This window comes from Balearica regulorum, chromosome 3 (genome assembly GCF_011004875.1).
Source record: "Balearica regulorum gibbericeps isolate bBalReg1 chromosome 3, bBalReg1.pri, whole genome shotgun sequence".
Lineage (NCBI taxonomy): Eukaryota > Metazoa > Chordata > Aves > Gruiformes > Gruidae > Balearica > Balearica regulorum.
Window position 1 is genome coordinate 90,460,723 of NC_046186.1, and position 23,186 is coordinate 90,483,908.

At 38.4% G+C, this 23,186-nt stretch overlaps 1 protein-coding gene across 4 annotated transcripts in view; it reads right to left on the minus strand.

Moving 5' to 3' along the window:
- The window catches only part of RMDN2 (regulator of microtubule dynamics 2), a 52,795-nt gene that overhangs the window by 8,638 nt on the left and 20,971 nt on the right, over positions 1-23,186 (minus strand). For 3 of the 4 annotated variants that reach the window (XM_075748889.1, XM_075748890.1, XM_075748891.1), the window contains 5 exons: positions 16,047-16,122; positions 14,276-14,353; positions 5,511-5,609; positions 4,083-4,136; positions 3,914-3,994 (listed from right to left, as the gene is read on the minus strand). In XM_075748889.1, the coding sequence (XP_075605004.1) occupies positions 3,914-3,994; positions 4,083-4,136; positions 5,511-5,609; positions 14,276-14,353; positions 16,047-16,122 (388 nt within the window). Of the gene's footprint in view, positions 1-3,913; positions 3,995-4,082; positions 4,137-5,510; positions 5,610-7,344; positions 7,445-14,275; positions 14,354-16,046; positions 16,123-23,186 lie in introns of all 4 variants that reach the window. The other variant, XR_012834631.1, reaches the window with a different exon arrangement.

Sequence of the window (23,186 nt, forward strand, 5' to 3'; positions counted from 1 at the left end):
TGGTTTTGACAGCCCTTCATGTAGTCACACTCACCAAGGCTTTGAGCATACTACAAAGCAATGAGTCTCAGTAAGGGTAATGCAACATCTACTAGATAAACAGAGCGGCTGTTACGCACTTTAAATAACTCACAGCAGCCCTGAACATTAGGATCTCTTTTACTGAAAGGGTGAATGTTTCCCAGGACCCTGAGGTTATCCACCTGGACAGCAACCAGAGAAAAGGAGGACAATTTAATGTCCCATGCGCCTCCTGCAGCGAAGCATCACTCTACAGTATGACGGTATTTATGGCCAAGGAAGGACTGTATGATTCATTGGAGGTTTTTGTTTAGAGTAGAGACGATAAAGAGAAAAGTCTCTAAAGCAATACTGTAACATCAGTTTCATTTTCCAGATGTAATTTGCACCAAATCTCCTGTACTGCCTTTCAAAATTTAAAAAAAAAAAAAAAAAAAAGAAGAAGAAAAAGAAAAGCATAGACTGATCAGTTAAAAATGTGTCAAACTATTTTTAAAAACTGGTATGAGCACTTACAGGAGTCATTCAATCAGAACTTGTCTCTTCTTTTATGATTTCTTTGGTATCCTTTTTTAGGTTCATAATGGGGTTGAAACTGGCCATCTGATTTATTATTTTTTTTAATTTAACAAGAATTACCTCTGTTTGGAAGCCCCTCTACCCCTTGAATTAAAAACATACTCTGTACGTGGTAGAACAGATGCACAGAAAGGATATTTGGATTTGATACAACATTCAAGACAAAAATCATCTCACTTAACTTGCAATGTTACATGAAATGGATCCTAGACAAAGTGTCAAAGAAGTGCCCTGAGTTAGACCAGCTGAGAATTTGACCTGAGGATTAAAATGAGCTATGGGCTATTTTACTGATGCCAAGCACCTCTGGTTCCCACTGAAGTCACTGGAAACTGTGGATGCTCAGAAGCAATAAAAAGTAAACCATTGTCTACTATTATTTTTCATACTTATGCTGCAGGATGATTTGTATCATGAAATACTATACATTTCCTCAATGTGGCACCTTTCCAGCAACTTTGTCTCTCAGTCTGCTGATTTTATGCCTTTATACATATACATGTTTCTCAGTAGAAGCCAACATTTAAAAACAATAAAGGAATTCCCCTCCCTGAAGAAAGAGGGAAAATTCACATGAGAAACTATGATTACGCTTGGGACTGATGGGTTGCGCATGACTGTGACAACATACCACACTGCTGACAACCTTGAGGTCCTGTACTGTGGCAAACTGAAAGAAATTTTCAGACTGCTGCTGACCTGTGTTCTCTATTCCAGACCACGAGCCCCATCTTTTGCAGGGCTGTAGTCATTTCAGGCACTTTATCAACATCCGTTTACTACTGTCTCCCCAATGCCTCTTTAGCCTTATTACAGTCTCTTCTCTCCCTTAAACTAATCTGACTACACATTATTCCTACACACAGCTCCAAGCCCTGAACCACTTCAGTTCCAACATGTGTCTCCCAAAAATCAGTAACAGTTTTTCTCTAACACAATAAGCAAAACAACATGTAATATTCTAATTCAGATGGGACTTGAGGTAACAGTTAGCATCAACAGAGCTTGTGTTCCAGATCTCCATTTTATAGTAATTCCTTTCAGCGTGCACTTTGTTTTACCTTCTTGAGCTGACTGCCTTTTTTCTTTTTTTTTTTTTTTTTTTAAATCGAATTGCATATTATTGTTCCAATGCCATATTTTCCTGGACTTTTTTTCCTAACCTTAAAATACATCACAAGTAAGCAAGATGCAGACAAACCTGTGATGTCTATAGAATTAGTCAAAACAGATGAGGACAAATCATTTTGTCCTCTTCAGATGGACAAAAGATTTTTGGGGCCCATTTGCCACTCTTTCTTCTGTTCACAAACTAGTATCATTCTTATTCTCATCACCACCCCGCTTGCCAGAATACACATACATCTCCCCCAGATTGCTCCCAAATTGCTGCTCTTACCTCACATCCCCCTTCCTTCTCAGTTCCACTGGTACTTTGGGAAGGTGATGGGGCACTCCTTTTACCAGGGACTAAGCCCCTCCAGGTGGCCCAGGACACACTGAACTCCAGCTGACATTTAGACTGATGACATGGACTTTAGAGGCAGGATTCACCTCTCCTTAACTGCACAGTCTAGGAGTCAGGTGTCTCAGGTACACATCTTACACATAAATTCACATATAGTCTCTCTCTGCCATCAGGCAGATACATCATACCTGGATATATCTATTTCTCTCCACTGAGTGTACAGGGAGCCTCAGCAACTACCTTTTGTCACCAAAATTTTGTCCAGCTATTGTTATCAAAGATGAATCCCAATCTATGCTACCTCTATACTTTTCCAAGGAGTCTTTATGAACATGTTGAATGACTTTCAGTTTACTAAACACAGGCAGTCTTCTGCCCATCGGAAGTTTCTGTGATAAGTGTTTGTTTGCAATTTTACCAGATAGCTTCAGAGTTCATTGCAAGATTACCTAGCCTGTAGTAAATTGAATACAGGAAAAACAACAACAAAAAAAATTCACCAGCTCAATCAGTGCAGATGTATACAAAACAGGCTAAATTAAAGCAATTTCAGTTGTATGCTCTCTCCCTTAGACCACTGGTCCTACTTTTTATGCAAAGATGTAAGGTACCAAATAATGGATAATTTACAGCAGACTTTCCTACCTTTAGTAAAAGGCAGGCTGAAGGTACATTTCAACATGTAAAGCATGAAGTCGAGTTAAAAGATTATTAATATCATATCTGTATCAAAACATATTTAAAGAAACACTGAACTTAAGCAGCGATTGCTTAATTTATGATTGGTACAAACTGTAACATGGGCCAAAAATAAAGGCCACCCAGGAGCAGCTGCTGGTGAGGCATGCAGTGGTCTTTCTTCCCAGCAGGAACGCTTGACATAAACATGTTAGTGCTCCACACACAGTACTTATTGTCAATCAAGTTACAGAGCTATTTAGCGGTCTTTTTCCTTAACTTCAAAGAATTAAATGGGATAGGGCCAATTTGTCTCTGGAATCACCTCTCTCTCTCCCTACCACATCTGCTGTGCTCAAAGGGGGTCCCTTAGGCTGACAAAGCTCAGGTTTGAACTTGTCACGCTCTTGGATGGTAAGACGTTTCCAGTCATAGGTCAGTAATTATGGAACTTGCTTCTACACGAGATCAGACAGAGTGAACCTTCTTGCCATGCCTTGGTTTATATTTGAGAAATTATATCACTTAAAATCTCTCAAATATCTGTACAAATTTTGCGTCCACATACTAAAAATACTCTAAAGGGCCTAAAAGGGAATCTAATGATCTCTTAGAATAAACTGTGTTCCAGCAGATGTAACTGGAAAAACTGTGCCTCTTTAACTACACTGTGGTTGAAGACAAAGGCAATCTTGAAGAACCCATCTACCTCTGCTATAGCTAACACACCACCCTGGAGGCCTTGACAAGAATCACAAACCAGAGGCTTTCAGGAGCAGAGATGGAGACTGTGGGACAAAAATCCAGAATGCTTTCAGCTGAGAAAAAGTAGGTCCGGGACAAAATTTCAGCACAACTAGAGCAACACACTCAACTGCTTATGCTTAAGATAGTCTAATGAAATGGCTTGACTTACAGAGTGCAATTCAATTCCTGACAGCCTCTGACATAGACAAGTCCCTGACAGTTCCCCAAACAAAGATTTTTATTTTTTTTAAAGCTGTTGATACAGGCAACTGTAATGAGCCATCTTAGAGTGGAGGAAAAAGGAAGGTTCTGTGTTCAGAGGAAAAAGTGAAATATTATGTTACTACTAACAGGGCAATAAGGGGTGCCAAAGACAAGACAGTGGTCACAAGAGAACCAGTTATCACTCTCAATACCCACCTCATTAGTAACTGAGAGAATTGACAGTGCAGAATCACAGTACTTCAGTGCGTTGTTTTTCTGGCCAAGATCTTTATAGCACTGAGAAGAAAAAACATTTTGTTTCCAATCAGACCACTGTAAGAATACCAGAGTTTACAAATCATTATTTTTAAAAGAACTTGGTTACCTTTGCCAAATACACATAATTGTATTTGGAATATCCTGGATGCATTTCTTCTGCCTAAATAATAAAAAACAGGAAAGAAAATAGACATAAAACTTGTGTGATGAGATTTATGTGGTCTGCTTAGCATTTCTAGTAATGCACTAAGCTTCCTCAAACATCAGACTGAATCATCCCTACTGTGTGCACCCCAATCTCTTTAGCACTTTAAAAAACCCTCAAGAAAACAAGGAAACCAAAAACCCAAACCCTAAACCAGGGACATGAGGTGCTGATATTAAACACATAAAAATGTTCCGTACTTCTTGCAAATGTTCTTCTGTACTTCTCCTCTCTCCCTAAGTGCTTTGTAAAGATTTTGGATCATTCTATAGAATATTGATTGGATTCATTCACTTACACAATGGGTTGGAAGCCACTGCTCTCTCTAGATTATCAATATTTATTTCCTTATCAAAGGAATAAACAAGCAACCAACCATTCATACTTTATTTAATGGGTAATGAACTGTATTCATCAACTTTATAATTCTTTTTCTTTCACAGAGCCATATCTTCTAGCTCTGGATTCACCTTTCTTTTCACACTACCATCTTCTAAAAAGTTCAGGTCATTAAAACAGTTCAAAATTGTCTTCCTTTTAAAACACAGCAGGGATCTAGAAGCTTGAAAGATGATTAAAAACCTTACCAATTATCAACTAACCAAGAAGCAGCTTTAATCAACAAACAGCTTTTAGGGGAGAAAAATTACATCAATGAAATTTATAGTAGCTGTAATCCTTGGATTGAAAGAATGCTGCTTTCACTACAACTGTGTATTATCAAACAATTGAAAAAGAAACCCAAACAGTTGTCTTTTAGACACTAATTTAATTTTTGTTGCAGAAGATGACTTAAAACCACAGTTACTCTGCAGGCCACCACAAAATACCCTGAAGCTAAAGCGAACATTTCAAATTATTTCTACCACCTCTGGAGCTGACCTTAAAGATAAAATCTCTTAAACTGGGAAGATGGTAACGTATTCTATTGTCTAAAATTCATGAGATTATTCTATCTTTAAATAGACTAAGAACACAGAAAACAAGCACTTTAGACAGGGAAGAAAATATGCTTGTCTAATTCCTTTGAGAAACTGTCTGAAAGTAATTGCAATGATGGAAGTTTATGCTTTGAATTGCAAAAAATGACACTGCAAGTCATTGAAGAATTCCCTAAAACTAAAGAAAGAGAAGAAAGGTGCTAGCCACTCATCTCCAAACTAATTTTAAAACAGAAAAAAAAAAAATTTTAGTAGAGACCTCTGTGGTATTTAGGAGAGCCCTAGTTTTACAGCTGCTGAACGTAATCTGTTGAGCAGACGTCTTGACACCAGTCTCATATAGCAGCTGGTAAACAGTCACACAGGAAAAGCCTTGGCTGGGACTTACCTTAAGGAAATTCTGCAATGCTTCTTCTACTGTTGAAGTTGGTGGAGTCCCAAAGAGAGCAGCAGCTACTTTCTTTTCAATCCAAGACAACTGAGCTACCTACAATAATAATAATAATTAAAAAAAAGTCTCTCCGGTTGTTTCTCAGTTTTGGAGTAAATACTGTCCTGTGCCACTATACTACTTATACAACCTATTTTGCAAAAGAACCTGTTAAAGAATGTTTTATGCTGTCAATTTGCCAGCTCAAAGCAGTCATTTCGATTTTACATTCGGTTAACAAGAAAATGTACACATTAAGAAATATATGACAAAACACCAATATCATTGATATGAGATTATTCCAATGTACAAAGCTTAAAGTACAGTACAGGTTTCATAAGAGCTTGACATTTTTTAAAACCTGAGGCTAGAAATAATGCTTTAAATCTGTTAAGGTTTTCATGAGACAGCTTGGCATGTACTGAACTACTTTTCAACATTACGAAAAGCTGTTGCTACAGTGAAAATGTGAGTGCTTTTGGCGCTTGGAAAGCACGTTCATTTCTTACACAGAAGCTGGTGACAACCACTGTTAAGAAATAGGCTTCATTTTTTCCTCTTCAAATCTGACAAATAACACTTGCTAAAGATCTCTTCCCATTTCAGGAAGATGGACTGCTATAAAAAGACTTTAGGGAACTGTCGTATTGCCACACGATGTATGTGACTTCTTCCCTTACATATACTGACACCTGACAGAAACTGCTCTAGTTACTGCCATAAGGTATTTGGCTCCATCACCTAACCTGGAGAAACACACCTCACATCTCTAACGAAGGATGGAGCTACTAAGAAATGCAATATGAGACTGAAGCCTGTTTAAATGGAGAAGTGAAGCCACCCTCCTTTGGACACTTCTACCACATCTGTACAAAAAAGTCAGGACTTTATTGCTCTACATCAGTATTTGAACCACAGCACTGATGGCTCCTGTCACAGTGTACAGCTGAGTTAAAAATGGTAGAAACCAAGGTTCTGTACTTTCCTAGCAATTTCTGGCCTGATCTATGCAGAGGCAACACAGAGAAGGAATATACACAGGCCAAGAAAGACAGTCTCTCATCAGAGTCCTGGAGGTGAAATATGAGTCACATAGGGATCTCTCTTTTTCCTACTGCTGTAAAAATTAAAATGGTTTTGGATAGCTTTAGATTATTCCTGTCTCATTCCCTGGCTTCCCAATCTCTTCATGTCTGTTGCTGCTCCTCCCACTTTCTCCAGCTAAATCCAGCAATTATCCAGTAAATGTCAGTTATCTATGGTAAAACATAAGAATCCATCCACACATAGCTATCCACAGCCATCAACCAGAATGCTTCTCTTCTGAACAGACATCAAGCTCTATTTATTTCTTGTTGCAAATTGCCCTAAAAATACCATTGCAAACAGTACAAATACAGGCCAGCACGCAACAGGATAACGCACAGGACCACATTTTCTCCTCTGGCCCCAATGACTCCAGCTACATAAGAGCAGCATTGCTTGGAGACAGAAGGCATGCTGGTCAAGCCTTGCCAGTTGTTCAGCAGGGTCCAACACCTTATTTGTTAAATGCCATCAGCAAGTCTTTCACAAAAAAACCACTAAAAATTATATTCCAGAGAGAAACAATATTAAGAAAATAAAGCTTTTTTTGCATTCTCTCTCTCTCTCTCTCATACATCCCATTCTTGAATCCTCTTCTAAGGGAATAAAGTGTTTTTAAGAAAAGCTCTCCAGCAATCCCAAAGTTCTCATTCACTGAAGCAACATGATGTTTCCCCTCTCTGCGCTGCAGTGCTTCCACACTTACAAACTGCAGCGTGCTGATTAAAACTTGATGTTGTAGGTATGTATATAATTCCCTCACACACTTCATTTCCACAGCTGCTGTCTAGTTTCTGAGACATATTCTGCAAGAGATGTTAAAAGGATTTTTGCAAAAGTATTGTTTTCTTCATGCCAATCTACTGCTGCCATGTTCTCTGCTCTTCTGGAAGAGGAAGGAGTTTTCTATATTTCTAGGTGCATCACATCAAAATAGAGGTAGCTTACAGAGGGAGGAAGAGAAGGGAAAAAATAAAGGGAACATATATGCTTACTCTGTTCTCTTCAAGACCACACAGCACCCTGGAGATACACATACACTGCACAGATACAATTACCACACGTGTCTGCTGTTATGCAATAATGAGGAAACAAAATTGCAGTTTTTCCATGTGGAGTTATAATTACCTATTGAAAACACAAGTTCTTCCTGGCAGTTGTTTTATTTTCCTACAAAATTTAATCAGAACTGATTTACTGAGGTTTTAGTCCTTATTTTGTCTGGCTTGGGTGCTGCTTTGCACTATTCAAACTTTAAAAAAGCCCAAACATACACACTTGGCCATTTTTACATTACAAATCCCACCAACTTAAAACAATGTTTAAAAGTGAAATGCACGTATACACAATTGTGAGTTTTCTTTAACGTGCGCTGGCTCTGGCATTATACTTTGTGACTATTACACAGATAGTCTGAGAGTCCTGTAATGTTTTGAGTAGTCAAACTTATATGCCACAGGCTTGATAAATTCACTGCAGCTAACTCCAGCCATCCATAAAGGAAGTGCCTAATTTAAGTGAGTTGTCCAGGTTCCTTGCATGGTGAATACGGAAAGAGGGATTTCCACTAGGCAATTCCTCTCCACCTACATCAGCCTAGGATGAACACTTCCCTCTTTCTCTTCTTTCTTTCCTTCAACTACAAAAGGAGCACAGACAATTATACCTTGTGGATGGCTAAAGACAGGTGAGGTGAATCCCATCACAACACCTTAACCACGTCTCACCTGAGTCAGTCTGCACCCCCCTATGACTGAGGTGGAACAAATGGAAATGACCTGTTTTATGCAAGACACAAAATTGTGTCCTGAAGCAATAATGAACTGGAAATTACACCCTTCCCCTCAACACACACAAGCACAGTCTTTAATTTGAAATAACTTTATTAGAATAAATCTTATGCCATGTTCAGTGAAATGGAAACATCATTCCTACTATACCAACTAACTTTATTAAGCATTCTCTGTGTGTGAGCAAGCACAGGCAACAGAAACCCTGGTGTAGCATGCTCTAGTGTAGTGCAACTTTGACTTCTACAGTCAAGGTTATTCCAAATAGTGCAAAGCATATCTGGACATCTACACAAAATCAAGTACAAAGAGACTGTAACTGTCATCAACTTCAGCGGAACCATGATTCCACTTAATGCCTGTTCCAAGAATGGTACAGGACAGCAGAAAGCAATAAGAAAAACAGCAACTGCAGCAAGTAATAGCCACAACAACATTAAAGAATGAAGATTGCCCTTGCCCTACAGATGATTTCCAAATCTTCAGTGAGTTGTTTTTTTAGGTCTCCCAAGGCCTGATGTCAGTCCCCCAACAGCCTGAAAAAAAAATCTCAAGAGCACTGCAAGGAACACTGTGTTTCCACTGAATGTCAGGTTTTAATGTATTGGATCACTCGAGGAACATCACTCCCCTGCTGCCATACATGAGCGAGCTAGTCCCACTTGCTCAAGAGCAAAAAACAAGGGCCTGAGGGACCATCAGCCAGCTCCTGAACTGCCCTGGGGCTGGAGGGGAGTGGGTCACCACGACAGCTTGGCCTCTGCCAAGAAGAGGTCACTCTTCAGTATCCCAAAGCTAACAGAGATGCTCATCTCGAATGATCTCTCTCCTATAGATCTGCCAAACAGCAAGCTCTCACCCATTTATTCTACTCAAATTGCTACAGTACCAGAGATGGAAGAAAGCCACCCACAGAGTTAAACTGCAGCTGACTATAAAGTTCATACCCAGCATGCTCCTATCAGGCCTCTTGTTGCTCTGAAGACCAAGGCAGAAAACGCGGTTCTCTCCTAGATACTGGGAAAAGGGATTTCTTAACTTCCTCTTCCTTAGCCTAGGATCAGCAAAAATCACATATGAACTAAAACACTGGCTGGAATTTGGGTTTTCGGTTTTGTCTTCTGTTTGTTTTTGATGAGATGCAAACCCTGCCCATTGACAGCTCTTTTTCAAATTCCATGATGTTGGCACCAAGGAAACTAACCCACTTGGACTGAAAATTAAGCCAGGATTAACTTGCAGCCCTAAAGCATTTCCTCCTCTGATGTTTCCTTGCTAATAGCTCACTGAAGACAGATCACACAATTATTTTCCATAAAGGAAAATCATTCCATTGACCCATCTTCAGTAAAATATTAATGGCACCTACTTAAATATCCCCAGAGAGTTTCTTTTTCTTTTTTATTACAATATATTAATGTAAAATTGTATTAAATAATTTTGCAATGTTTTGACTTCTGGAAGAGATTAAGTAACTGGACAGCAATTTTAAAATATTGCCTTCCAATATAAATATTCTCTTTCTTGCCAGCTGAGGAACCAGGACAGTCTGCACAGGCATTTTTCCAACTTGAATTCCCTGAGCTTTTCACTTTCCAGTAAGGGGAGCAAACTTACAGAGCACACAGACAAAGCAACTGGGTCAATTTGTTCCCTGATGTAACCCAATCAGATACCAGGATACACCAGAGATGAATCCAACACAGGGCATGTAACCTGCAAAAAGAAAATCCTAAGGGATCTAATTTTTAACACCCCACTAGCATTTACCAGCGGCTCTGATACAGTTTCACAAGTATATGCTAACTGTTCTGTGCCTGTCCTGTAATGGCAAGTAGCCATAAGTCTTAACTAGTTATGTACTCCATTTAAAAAGCTATTCTAAACATTGAAACACTAAAAAAACCCACAAAGACACAATTATAAAGGATTATCAGATAATTGTGCCCAAAAGTCTAAGGAAAGAAAACAAATTCCTACACACCATGCACCACAGCTCAATTCACTTCCAATAAATATTTCTTGCTGATCCAAAGAGCAAAGTAGTTTTCACTTTCCCTTAAAAAAAACAAAGCTGAAACTTCAAAGGCTCTGAACGCTGTACTTATTTTAAATCATATGAACCAACTCAAGCATCTATTTGAAACATTAAACCTTCCCTAAAAGATACCTACTTAACAAAGCCTGATTTTGTCACAGAAGGCTGAGAAGGTTTTGTCCACCACCAAATTTTAAATGAAAATTATTTTGCTGCAGTTGTTTTTCTTTGGAATAGTAACATCTTTTTTACATGCTAAACACTGGTTTACTTTGCTTAGTAGGTATTTTAAAGTATCTTCATTACAATTATATAGTAATCATCTTTTCCTAACATTATGACTAAAGCTACCCTGGAAAAAATTACCACTATGTAGAAGTTCATATCAGCTCTGGAAAAAGGAATATTAAAATAACATTTGGTAGGGTTCTGCAGTTATCCATTACTAGTGGTGTTCAATTATGTTTGGTCAATGCATAAATTAATATGGTTTTTTCCCCCTTGTCAACTCTGCAAAACAAAACAAAAAAACATTAGAGCTTTACGTGGCTTCCTGTATACACAGCAGGTCTCACAGGCAAAATTTTGCCCATCTTGACATCTACGACATGATTGGTAAAAATCTAGCCTACCTGTGATATCAGAAGTAATCTTCTAACAAAGCTGAGATGATATACACATCAGAACAGAATCTTGTTCTTTTGTATAGTTCTACTGGCTTTATAATGGTAAGAGAAATAAGACACAGCAAAAATTGATTTTTAGATAAGGTGGCACACAACTGCCACCGGCTCTGAATCAGAGACAAACCCCCATGGCTACGAGGCAGTGACAATCCAGCTCATCCTTCCGGCTGGAAGCTGCTATGACACTGTGCATCAGCTTTGGATCTGGCCCAGCGAGAATGACTGCTGAGTAAGAAACTTGGCATTGCCACACGATTGCTCTTTGCAAAGGACTATGTTACACGGAGGAAGGTGAGAAATGGCAGTTAGAGCCAAATTCTGGCAAAACTCCACAAATCAAATAGCTTTTACTAGTACAGCATGCAGTCCCTGGATATAGATTTCAGCCTTCAATAAATCTTCTCCATTTGCCTCAACTATGCTTTTTACCTAAAAGTCTGTTCAGCTGATCGCCATTTGTGAAAATGAACTGGAACCCTTAGTTACAATGCTTGAAGCATCTTCTTTTACAGTCTCTGATGCTATACCTTTTTTTTTTTTCAGTTTGTCAGCCCAAAAAGCAGTGCCAGAAGATGGTAATAAGATCCCCCAACATTAAATGCAGAGTGAAAGGGAAATGTCTGACTGCACTAGGAAGACTTAAGTACATCAGGTTCCCCAAAAGTGTTACCAAAGCCTATAAAGTATCAAACACTAGTTATCTTTTTGAACTACACTGCCTCAGTAAAAGAATATGTGACTAAAATTAGACAATAATACCCCTGGAAGCAGCACTTACGAAAGAACAAATATTGTGGCCAATCCTAACTTGACCCCGAAGTCAGCTAGGCTAAACGTAAAAACTAACCTTCCTTCCTCAGTCACCCCTTTTTCTTCTTTAATTTCCTCACACTGGACAACACAGCCTTCCCAGCCTCAACCGCAGCTAGACTAAACATAAAAACCAGAGCATTATCACTCCATCTGCAGGTACCAGTATAGAGGAGGAGTGATAAATTAATTTTTTAACCACCCTATCATAATCCCTAGCCAACAGTCTACTTTGGGGATAATTACCACAGCATGAAACACCACAGCCTGCAGAATAGGACCAAGGAATTTGTCACATCTTCCACAAGCTCCTATGACTATCTACATCACATGCATGGCCAAAACCTGTGTTAGTGGATCAGCACAGAAACCTACTCATACAGTCTGCTAAAACCAATGAGGACATCGCCAACTCCGCTAGGCTAGGATTAAGATCTAGCTTCCATAATAGAGCCTCAAAACTAATGTTCCCAAATGATGGCCTCATTGTCCTACTGATAGTGTGCAAAAGACAGTAAGTTTTTAAGAGCTGACAGCCCCAGAAGTTAAAACAAAGTGTTATTCAGTTCTATACTTGCATTTACTTGTACTAAGAAAATTCGAGTGTTTCAGGTTACTATTTTGTCATGGCAGTCACAGCAGGCAAGAATTTAAAAAAAAAAAAAAAAAGAGAGAAAGAGAACTCAGAAATCAATCCTTAAGTATTTCAGCAGCTACATCTGTTTAGGTGGTTTCACTTAATAAAATGCAGGTGAGGTTATACCCTAAATCTAAACTGTGGCTTTAATGTTCAATAAGGAAGCCCTGCATAGATATTGCAAGTATGGAACATTAGTTTGTAAAGATATAGTGCAAGAAAACACATGCAATAGTCAGGAAGTTGTGACAGTCAATAAAATGAAACAAGAGGAACAAAACAGTGCAGTAAGAACAAAGTGAGGTATACTGAGATTATATATAAAGTTTCCAAAAGCGATAGCTCAAGTGAGAAATAAGCCATGAAAAACATCTGGGAGTGTTTGGCAAATGGAAGCTGCAGTCAGCTGTTGGACACAGCACAGTATAAAAGTGCGTAAGGAATCACTGCTGAGAGAGATGCTCTTCAAAGCCAGGACAGCAAGCATACTACAGGACAATCTTCAGCAACTCACTTTTGCATAGCTAATGCTGATATTCAAGAACACAGTGTGATGAAAAGCAAAATGAGAAGCTCTTTGAAAAGGTTGGTGTCATTCCTTATTCAAATCAACTTAGAAAAAATGTAGTTGCTGAAAGCTCTTTGAAAGTTAAGTATATGATCTGAAAAAACTGCTGAAAGATTACTTTGCATTAAGTCTTGTTGCAGATAAAGACAAAGTCTGCAATATATCACAGCAACTCTTTCTTTCCAGTTTGCAGGCACTTTGTAGTGACTAGGGCTGGAAGCAGCTGGAGGAAAAAGGCAGGGCTGGAATTCACGGTGCATTATCAGTTATTATTCTGAGAAGCCTCCCAGTGATCTTTTACAGCACAGACTATACAAAAATATTTTCTTCTGATGAAAGATTTCTCACAGCACTAGAGATGAAGCAATGAGGATAGCCACCTGAGTGAGCCATCAAAGATGTGGGCTTAAGAATAAGACAATTCTCATATTACAAGCACAGGCATAATTTTTCTAAACAAAAATTAAAATTAATTATCAGCTAAACTTGTAAACCAATTATTTTAATTTTTCATACATGAATGCTTATCACTATGTCATTACCATAACATTTAAAGACACCCGTTGACTTGGCATAACACAAATTGTGTCTCTTGCAAAACAAAAATTGTATCTCTTGCCTGCATCTTTGTTGTGACATTCTCCTGGCATTTATCAAGCTGGCAGGGTAGCCTTGCTGCCACAGACATAATCCCACAGCATGTAAGTGCCTTTAACTTCAGTAATTGCCGGGAACAGTTACCAATGGGCTATGTTACTAGCCCAAGGTCACCCAGAAAGTTTGTGGCAAAACAAAGAGCTGAAATCAAGAGGTCACCCTTCCTCCCTTCCAAATAGCAGTTACTTTTCATTCATACATTCAGGTAAGAAACCTGAACACAACAGTGGGGGACATACAAGCACAGCTTAATGTACATGACAGGAATGGTCAGCAGTTAACATCACATATGTGGAAGTTAATTCAGGAAATGTAAAGGTACTGCTTCGTTTAACTCAGAACATCTCCTTCAATAAACACCTACTTTGTCTTAAGCCCCACTATTTCATTTCAAATGCATTATCATTTTTCAGTATACTCAATTCATACATTAGATTAAAAAACAACTTACTGAATAGCACCATCTTCCATTTAGGTAATATAATAAAGGATCTTGAGGCTTAAGTTCAATTGCTTTGTCTAGGTGCTCCTATTAGAAAGAAAAATCAGTGTCAGTTTTGATGTTTGTTTGGCAAGCGCGTTCACATTCTAAGAAGTTTGCTGCAAATCATTAACAAATTTAGGAATTCTCTTCTGCTGCAATTCTTTTCTAACAACCTAAAATATTTTTACTAGCAAACCCCTCCCTCATGGAGGGAAACCACGAACAAAATTATTTAGCAACTTTGCACACAATGCAAGAAGGCTTGTTGTATTTAGAACATGACTAAGCAGCTCTAAAGTTCAATCAAAGAACTCAAGGACTTTTGTCTTAAAAAGGCAACTTCAATTAAATTCATTTTATTTACAGTTAGTATTAGGAAACTGTCGCACACCAAATCAGTGAGAAAGCAACCACTCTCTTCAATATATCTGACATGCCAGCGCCCATCATTGAAGCATAGTCTCTTCCACCTTGGAATGTGACTGCCTCAATGAAATGGTACATGACACAACAAATTGTTGCTATAATGTGAAATTGAGAAAATAAAATGGTTCTGTTTATAGTGAAACCATGAAACCTAAATGCATCTCATGAGGTGTTTCTTTCAAAACCATTTTCATTACAGGTCATGAGTATCTTTATTTCACTCTTTAATTTCCTAAAGAAAGCTCTTATTTCTCAACCTGAGTTTGAAGAAAAAAGAAATATATTATTTTACCCCTCGTTACCATTTCCCTCTCAAAAAAAATTTCACTTCTAAGGTTTCTTTTTTTTTTTTCCCCCCAGATATCTGTTTTTCTAATTAAGCCAGTCTCTAAAGTATCTGAGTTATACAGATCTAAAAGCCTATTATTCTATCATTTTGTCCACAGACTATTCAGACAGGAGCTATGTTTTCATGCTATTATTTTCCCAAATCCTTAACACTTCCAAATGATTCACAAAGATTTCACTCATTACTTCTGAAGAGGAAAACCTCCCTGAAAAGGCTACAACTAACACTGTGGGCTCCTCTTAAACTCCATCCTTAAACAACTGCAGCACTTGTGGTATTTGTCATTTTCCCTTTGTTCCCAGGTTGTCCCAGGGCTCCAGGCTCAGTTCACTTGGCACACCTCAGATGTAATTAATGCTCTCTCATAGGAAAGCTCCGCGACACTCCAAGCCCTAACACAGACACGAAGTGATAGAGACCCATCCCAGACATTCCCCGGGAAATGGAACATGTCTGCTACCTCTCACTGACACCCAGAAAGGGGGGATGCCGGCTCGGAAGGGATGGAAAGTGCCTAAGCAATGCCGAGGACAAGATAGGGGGGGAGTAGCACATGTAACACAAACTGCTAACTCTAAAAAACACAATTACCTTTGAAAGGACAGTGTTAAATACTACTTCTTAAGGGTGGCGTGAAGGATGATTGCCTGTGTTAGTCCGTCATTTCATATTTCATGTTTTTATTTTCTAAACAGAATTGTTACTCCCTTTTCCTCCCCACTTTGACTACAAAATAAAACAGAAATCTTAATGCTGTCCCCAAAAATCCTACCTCGATTCTTCTATTTTGTAAGCATATAATCTAATTGCATACGTAAAAATAACTTTTTCACTTTAACATTGGTACCAAAATAGACCTGTGAGGCTGAATTACTGTGTTGGAAAAATCTGTCTTTGACACTATATAAGGAAATAATTTAAAGGAATAGCTTAAAAAAAACCCAAAACCCTACAAAAACATACCTTAAAGAGATAACCATTCCTGATTTTGTTTTGTACACTTTCAAACTGAGACATATAGCCACACATAATTGCAAACCTGAGAGGGGAAAAGAAAACACACACACATACTTTTCATGATTTAAATAAACCTTTGAATCAAATTACAACATATTTCAATACTTAATTCACAAATTAACACCTGGTTTTCTTCCATCTCAATAGCTGGATAGAAGTTTGGCATGAGCTGTACATATTCAGGAGCAGACAAAAAAAACCAAAACAAAACAATAATGGAAACAAGAAGCAGTTTAAGTGACACTGTCAGTGAAGTGAAAAACCAGGGATTTCTCCTCCAAAATTTCTACCATTTAGCTCAGAGTGTGACACTTCCAGACTGGCTCCAGCATTGACAGCAGACTAACTGGACACATTGTGTTCTGCATTGGGATGTGCTGGGAAAGTGAACACCATCAGCCGCGGTACCTCACTCGGGAAGGTAAATTCTTGGGGTGTGCTCAGCAGGAAGCTGTGCAGACATCAAAAATCATTCACAGTCATCTTCTACCCTTCGTCAAGCACCTTAGTGCACTCCTGCACCTCCAGTGTTCTTTTAGTATCTTTAAAGTTATTCAAAAACATACACACACATTCTGCTCTAACAGGATCACTACTGCTATTACTAGCTGCCTATTGCTAAGATTACTATTATTATTACTGTTGTTATTATAAACTGGGGACACAGACAGTGATAAAAGAAATGTGAGATAATTTCTATTAAAAATTTGTATTGTTAAGCAGGTATAACTGAAAATATTTTCAGAGGTCCCTATCAATAAAGGTTCAGACTGCCTAAGCAACACTATTGTCTTATTGACACTCCAACTACACTTCTATTGCTTTTTCCTTATTACTTCAACAACTGTAGAACCTACTATGCATAAGGAATCTCTTGCACATACGTCAATTGTACTTTCCTTGGATCTATTTTCATTGATATTAAGACAACTTTGCATTTCTATATGAAACTAACACAGCCACCAAACATGTATTTAAGCAGCATAAACTACTACACATGATTTCTCTAAATTTTTCAGAATTTTACTTTTGTATTAAAACTTTTACAATGCAATATCAAAATAAAACAAAAATTAATCTTAAAAGAAGGAAATCAAGGTAAAGTCCAGAGGAAAACATGAGAGTTATGCAAGAAACTTAGCGAGTTAATTATGGTAACAGACCTACAATCTGTATGGCACATGCAGTTTTTAAACATTACTAAACCTCAGCTTTCTTGAATTTCTTTATATAATGTCATTATTCAGGGTCCAGTGAATCCTCACTAAAATGTCACTGCTAACATAACTAAATAAATTATTCTATTGCTTATGGTTATACCTAATGGTTTTAGGTTCGAAATACTCGAATTACCCATTTTTAGTGGGTAAGTGTTCCCAGGCACTGCATCCGAGTCAGCATAATAACAGTAGTTGAATTTGTAAGAGCTCCAGACAGACTGTCAAACACTGTTGAGCAGGATGTATGTTGTGACCAATGTGCGCTGAACAAAATCGGGCTAATGGCACCACTCCTTCTGACAGTTAAAGCTGCATTTCATGTGGGAAAGAGCTGCAACAGAGGGAAAAAGCAAGGGGCGGGGGTCAGGAAAGTTCAGGTATTTAGAAAGAGGGGGGGAAGGTACTGAAAACTTTATTAGGCTTAAGTAACTCAGGCAACATTTCCCCTATTCCCTTCACTCATTAAGTGCTAATCAGATAAACTCAGCATACCATAGCTAAACGGATTGCTGCTACAAAAGAAAACAATGAAAAGTGAACAAGCTGATCCAGCATCTTGCAGTATTTCCCTGTCTGTGCGTGACAAGAAGAAAGAGGGCCTTAGTTTAAACCGTTTCAAAGAAAAACTTCTACTTACAGCTAAAATCTCTGGAGAGAGAAAGCCTAGTCAAATTTTCAACGAATGAAAAATAAGGTCACCTACTAACTTTAAAAAATACATTTGATTTTTTAAAGGAAAAAAATAAGAGTGCCTTTCATGTATTAGCAAGGGGGTTTCTTTCTATTTTTTTACTTTTGAACTGGGCTAGGCAGGCAATTGGCATAAATGAATTATTTAACTTTTTGAGTTCTCTGGCATTTCGGATATTCATTTCATTTCTAAAAAAAAAGGGGGGGGGGGGGGAATTTTCCTGGAAAATAATTTTTATGTGTTTTAAATCATTTTCAAAGAGGTTAAAAAACAAAGCAAGCTTTATTTTCACAGATCCAAAGGGCAATATTGAGAAAACGATCAGAGAAAACGAGGAAGGACCCAATTAGAAATGCTTCTATCTGGTTTTTGTCATTCAGTCCCGACACCAGCTTTCCCGAGTGTGGGCCGGGGCCTGGGCGCAGCCGGCAGGCCGAGGCGGGAGCGCGGGGAGCAGCCGAGCTCGCCGCGGCCCCTCCGCTTCCCTCCTGCCCCACCTCGTGGTGACACCGGGACACAGCAGGCAGCACCAGGGCCTCGGCCTCTCACGGCTTTTGTTCATCGTCCCTTTGTCAGCTATTCTAAAAATTAGGGGGGGGGGGGGGGAGGGGGGGGGGGGGGGGGGGAAGAAATAAAAAAAAAATTTCACACATAAAAATGTGTAAATATCCCATGAAATGGGTAAAACGTACATATCTTTTGGTGGAGAAAGGGATACTGGTTTTCCTCACAACCACTGCCCGCCTCACGCCCTCTGAGCACCTAGACTAAGATACCGCTTACGGTACATTCACGGAGAAAAATAAAGACAAAATTGTACCAACAGAGTGCTGCAAGGAAGTGACCTAACTGCTGAGCTAATGCTACTCCTGGATAAGGTAAAAAAGCAGCTTCATGCTTCTAAATGTTCATCTAAATAAACATAACAATCATAACCTCACTGAGACAGAAACAGTAACTAGAGACATTGAGACAGTAACAGAAACATTGAGACAGTTAACACAAAAAATGTTATTTCCAGGTGGAAGAAAAGTTACCAAGAACAGCATAGAAGCATACAGGTTAATCATTCACAATTAATACTCCTTTTCTAAGCACAAAGACAAGCAAACTAACTCAGTACTAAGCACCACGTCCCTTTGCTACAAATGATGTCACTGAAACTCAGACTTGCAAGAAATGGTAGTTGTCAGAGGTGGATGCCAAGTGCCTACCTGGCCCTCACAGAGGTGGGTTCAGATCAAGGTAAACTAACATTTTCCCTTCTGGTGTTCCAGAATTCCTATACATACCCTGACAAGATAAAACTGTAAGGTGCATACCTTACTTGCTGCAAAAGGAATAACAGCAGGTTGATCCAGCGAGCTTTATCAAGTGTGTTTGCAAGCAACTTCAATTTTCATACCAAAGATGCAGAGAGATGCTACCAACACTTTGGCAACCACAGCTTATCCCATATGAGATGGATTTACAGAAAAGATTTAAAGTCTCAAATCAAGACTAAGACCCATTAGGACACTTAAATACAGAAAGTTTTATCTTTTCCCTGGTAAATTTCACGGGGACAAAATCAGAAAGAATGTGCATCTTCCCAGGCTTGTTCCTCACTCTTCTGTATCCCCCAACTCAGAAAAACCCTCTTATTTCATGTAGACTTTGGAAATGCAGGGTACAGGGCTTACATTTAGCAGGCTAGGTCCCCCTTTTAGCAGCCTAGCGTCAACAGGAAAGTTTTTCTTAACTGTAATTCGTATGACTTTGTGAATGGGAGGAGAGTTTGTGATATTTACTAATACCAAAGAACTTAATTCATCTGTGTCATACCTATTTTTCACTCCCTCCTCTTCACCCAAGACATATTTGACATGTAAGATAGCATGAGTAAAGGCTAATGTGTGGGCAACACATGAGAGGCCCGGTGAAAAGAAAGTTCATTTCCATTCCAGTTCTAAATGCGTTCCTGTGTCTCCCCACCTCCACACAGCTTGGACTCCTGTGCAACCCATCTTATTTCTTTGCCATCAACTCCCTCACCAGTTTCATGCACTTACGTATTCTGACAGTCTCTGCGATGCAGCCAGACCTCAGGCTTTCTTTTTAATCTGACTTCAATGAGATATCAATTCCTATGTAAGGAGATTTTGAAACTTATATTACTGTTTATGACTCCTGTTGCATTACTCTTCTAGAGATCACAGTTTTGCATACTTAAAATTTTATCACTTTCCTACCATGATATGTCATCTATAAAAATACATCTGACATTAAGGTTCCATGGAAAAGTAAAGCATCAGTTTGATACCACCTTACTCATGGTGGTGAGGGTATGGAAGTAGTGGCTAACAACGTGAAAGACTGCCAAGGTACAAAGTAAAATGTGCCAAGGTACAAAGTAAAGTGTTCAGGTGGCTTTTTTGTTTGGGGTTTTTTTCTGTTTGTTGTTTGTTTTCTTTTTTTCCCCTTCTTGGAATACAACTTTGTCTATGTAGTAGAATTTGGCAGAAATACAGTTTTTGTATTACAAATTCACCAGAGCACTGAAGCTGAGCTCCAGGGAAATATCAGATGTAGCACACACTTGCATAGGTGATGCTTGCAAAAATACAGAAAACAAACTCATATTTTGGTTAAAAAAAAAGCACAAAAGCAAGGACGTTTAAGAATTCTGGCTTAACAAATTATTGCAATACATACAATATACCAAAATAAGGAAAAACGCTGATGTTAATGTATATTCACAGAAGTTCACCGGTAGAACATGTGGATGCCACCTTCTGCATTTCTGAGGCTGTGGAACCCACAACTGTGTCAAATTTCTATGATCCAGAAATTTAAGTTTTATTTTTCTAACAGACACTTTCAGTTGTTACAGCTGCAAATACAATCTTAAAGAAATTAGCAGGATATAGTCTTCACAAATGTGGAAATAGAGTGAAACAATAGCTTTCAGACATAGTAACACAACAACTCTCCTTGACAGAACTGTAATAGGGATCACTAGGTTGCCAGTATTACTTCATCTGTGTCCATTCTGACAAAAAAAACTTGTAGTAAATAGATCTTTTCACATTTCAAACCTACCTCCTTTGCACTCACATGAGGATGCTGCAGTGTTTCACCAATGCACTGCTACTTCAAGAACCTTTTCCCAGGGGATGCATCATACTCCTCCCAGGCTGGACTACACACCTGAATTCTGTCCCTTGCGAAGGGCTACAGTCATGCAGGTACCAATATCTGCTACCTCCCTTCAGTGGGGAGGGAAATGCACACTGAGAAGAAAAATCAACAGATGGAGAACTTGGAGAAGGGACCACAAATGCTCTGAGGCATTGCAACAACATTTCTGAACTTAAACACTCCACTGACCTGCCCTGTGGGGGGAAAAAAAAAAAACCCACAACAAAAAAAAACAACAAAGAACCAACCAACCCACCCCCCAGATTGTGTGCAAAAAAAAAAAAAAAAAAAAAGAAATCACAAAGTGACTTTTCTCAGATCTAATCACTAACCCCAGCAACCACACAATCCTACTGCATGACCTTCCACCATTCTCACATTTAAACACTCTTTAACCAGAAATACACAAGAAGCCGCACATCCCTCTGATCCACTTACTACAGAACAAGTTACAGCTTTTCAGAAATGGCTTCTGAATTTGCCTTTCTGTATTTGAAATTTTATTTTTTTTTTCCAAAATAATACGTAATTTAAAGATAATTGACCAAGATTAAGCATAATTAATTACAAAGATTGATGTAAAACTTTTTTGGTCATCCCATGAATCAACTAGAGGGCAAATAACTACAACCTGGAATTTTGTTATACCAAGTTTTGACTGAAAGTAGTATTTCTGGTCAAGGTATCAACTCCTAAAAAATAAGACTGTACGACAGAAACAGATGCTTGTAGCTTGTATGGTATCTGTCTCTTCTAATTTTAAAGAAGGGATAATTAAGGGCAGAAGGTTACAAGAATTTAGTTAGAAACATGGTATGAGTTCAAAATTGAAAATTGTCAGTTGTATGATAATATCCTACAACTTATTCTATAATTTTCAAGAGGTTTGTTTGACTAGAGAAATATTTTTATGCCATTGCACCCTACAAATCTGACAAATTGTCTATTATCATTCTACTACCGAGAGTACATGACATTCACTTTTTTTGTGGGAAGTTTGTGTAAAATCCCTTTGCATGTACATGTCCCTTAACATAAAAGTTCTTCTTCCATAAGATCTATGTTTTTGCTTCTTCTGCACAGCTTCCCACATTTCTGCAAAATAACCAATTTATATGGGTTTAAGGACTTGACTTTATCATGCTGGGTAGTAATATCATTTAATCTTAAAAACTAATCCAGGAGAAACTTAATCCCAGTTGGGTCAAAACAGTAGTTGACTTTCTTAGGAGCCATCTTCTGAGCAGGTCTTTATCCTATTGTAAGTGATTTTACCATTGTTTGTTCACAAGACTTAAAAGTTTCTACATTTCTGAATACTTTCTTTGTGTTTCTTTGTGTAGAAACACAACATTTTACATTTCTGAATACTTTGTACCTCTCAAGTAATACAAAACACCTTCTGGCTAGATACTCCACTGTTAGATACAAGCCTCTTAGTATCTTTGCAATCTCTAGGCTTTCTCACTGAAATATGTTCTACCTGGGACTATCACTTCATTCATTTTTTGTATACCAAGTACAGCAAGTCCACTCAGAAGTTCAAGTCATACTAGCACATTAAAGATTTCCCTAAGCATCAGTTCTAGTCCAGGCACAAACTTAGCACAAAATTCTGTGTGAGCATAAGGGTCATTTTGAATTAGTCCTAAAAGTGAATAAAATCTCTACAATTAACAAAAGGTTAATATATTTTCTGTGATTATATCCTTCTACATTTTCTGGCTTACTAATACAGGTCAGCCAAAACATCAAGTAAGTGGTAATTATTCATGTCCTCAATAAAGCCAATCCATTCCCCTCCATAGTGTTCCCTCTCAGCGAGAGACTGTCAGCTCTGGTACCTGCTTCCATGGACATCTCTGGGCTTCCGAAACTTGTTTCTCTGCTTCTGAGTAACTCACGTACACACGATAGAGAAAAGTCTTGGGCACAGCTGTGGTTCAGGGGGAGACTTCACTTAAAATTACTAGGTTTTCACTTGATAACTTCAAT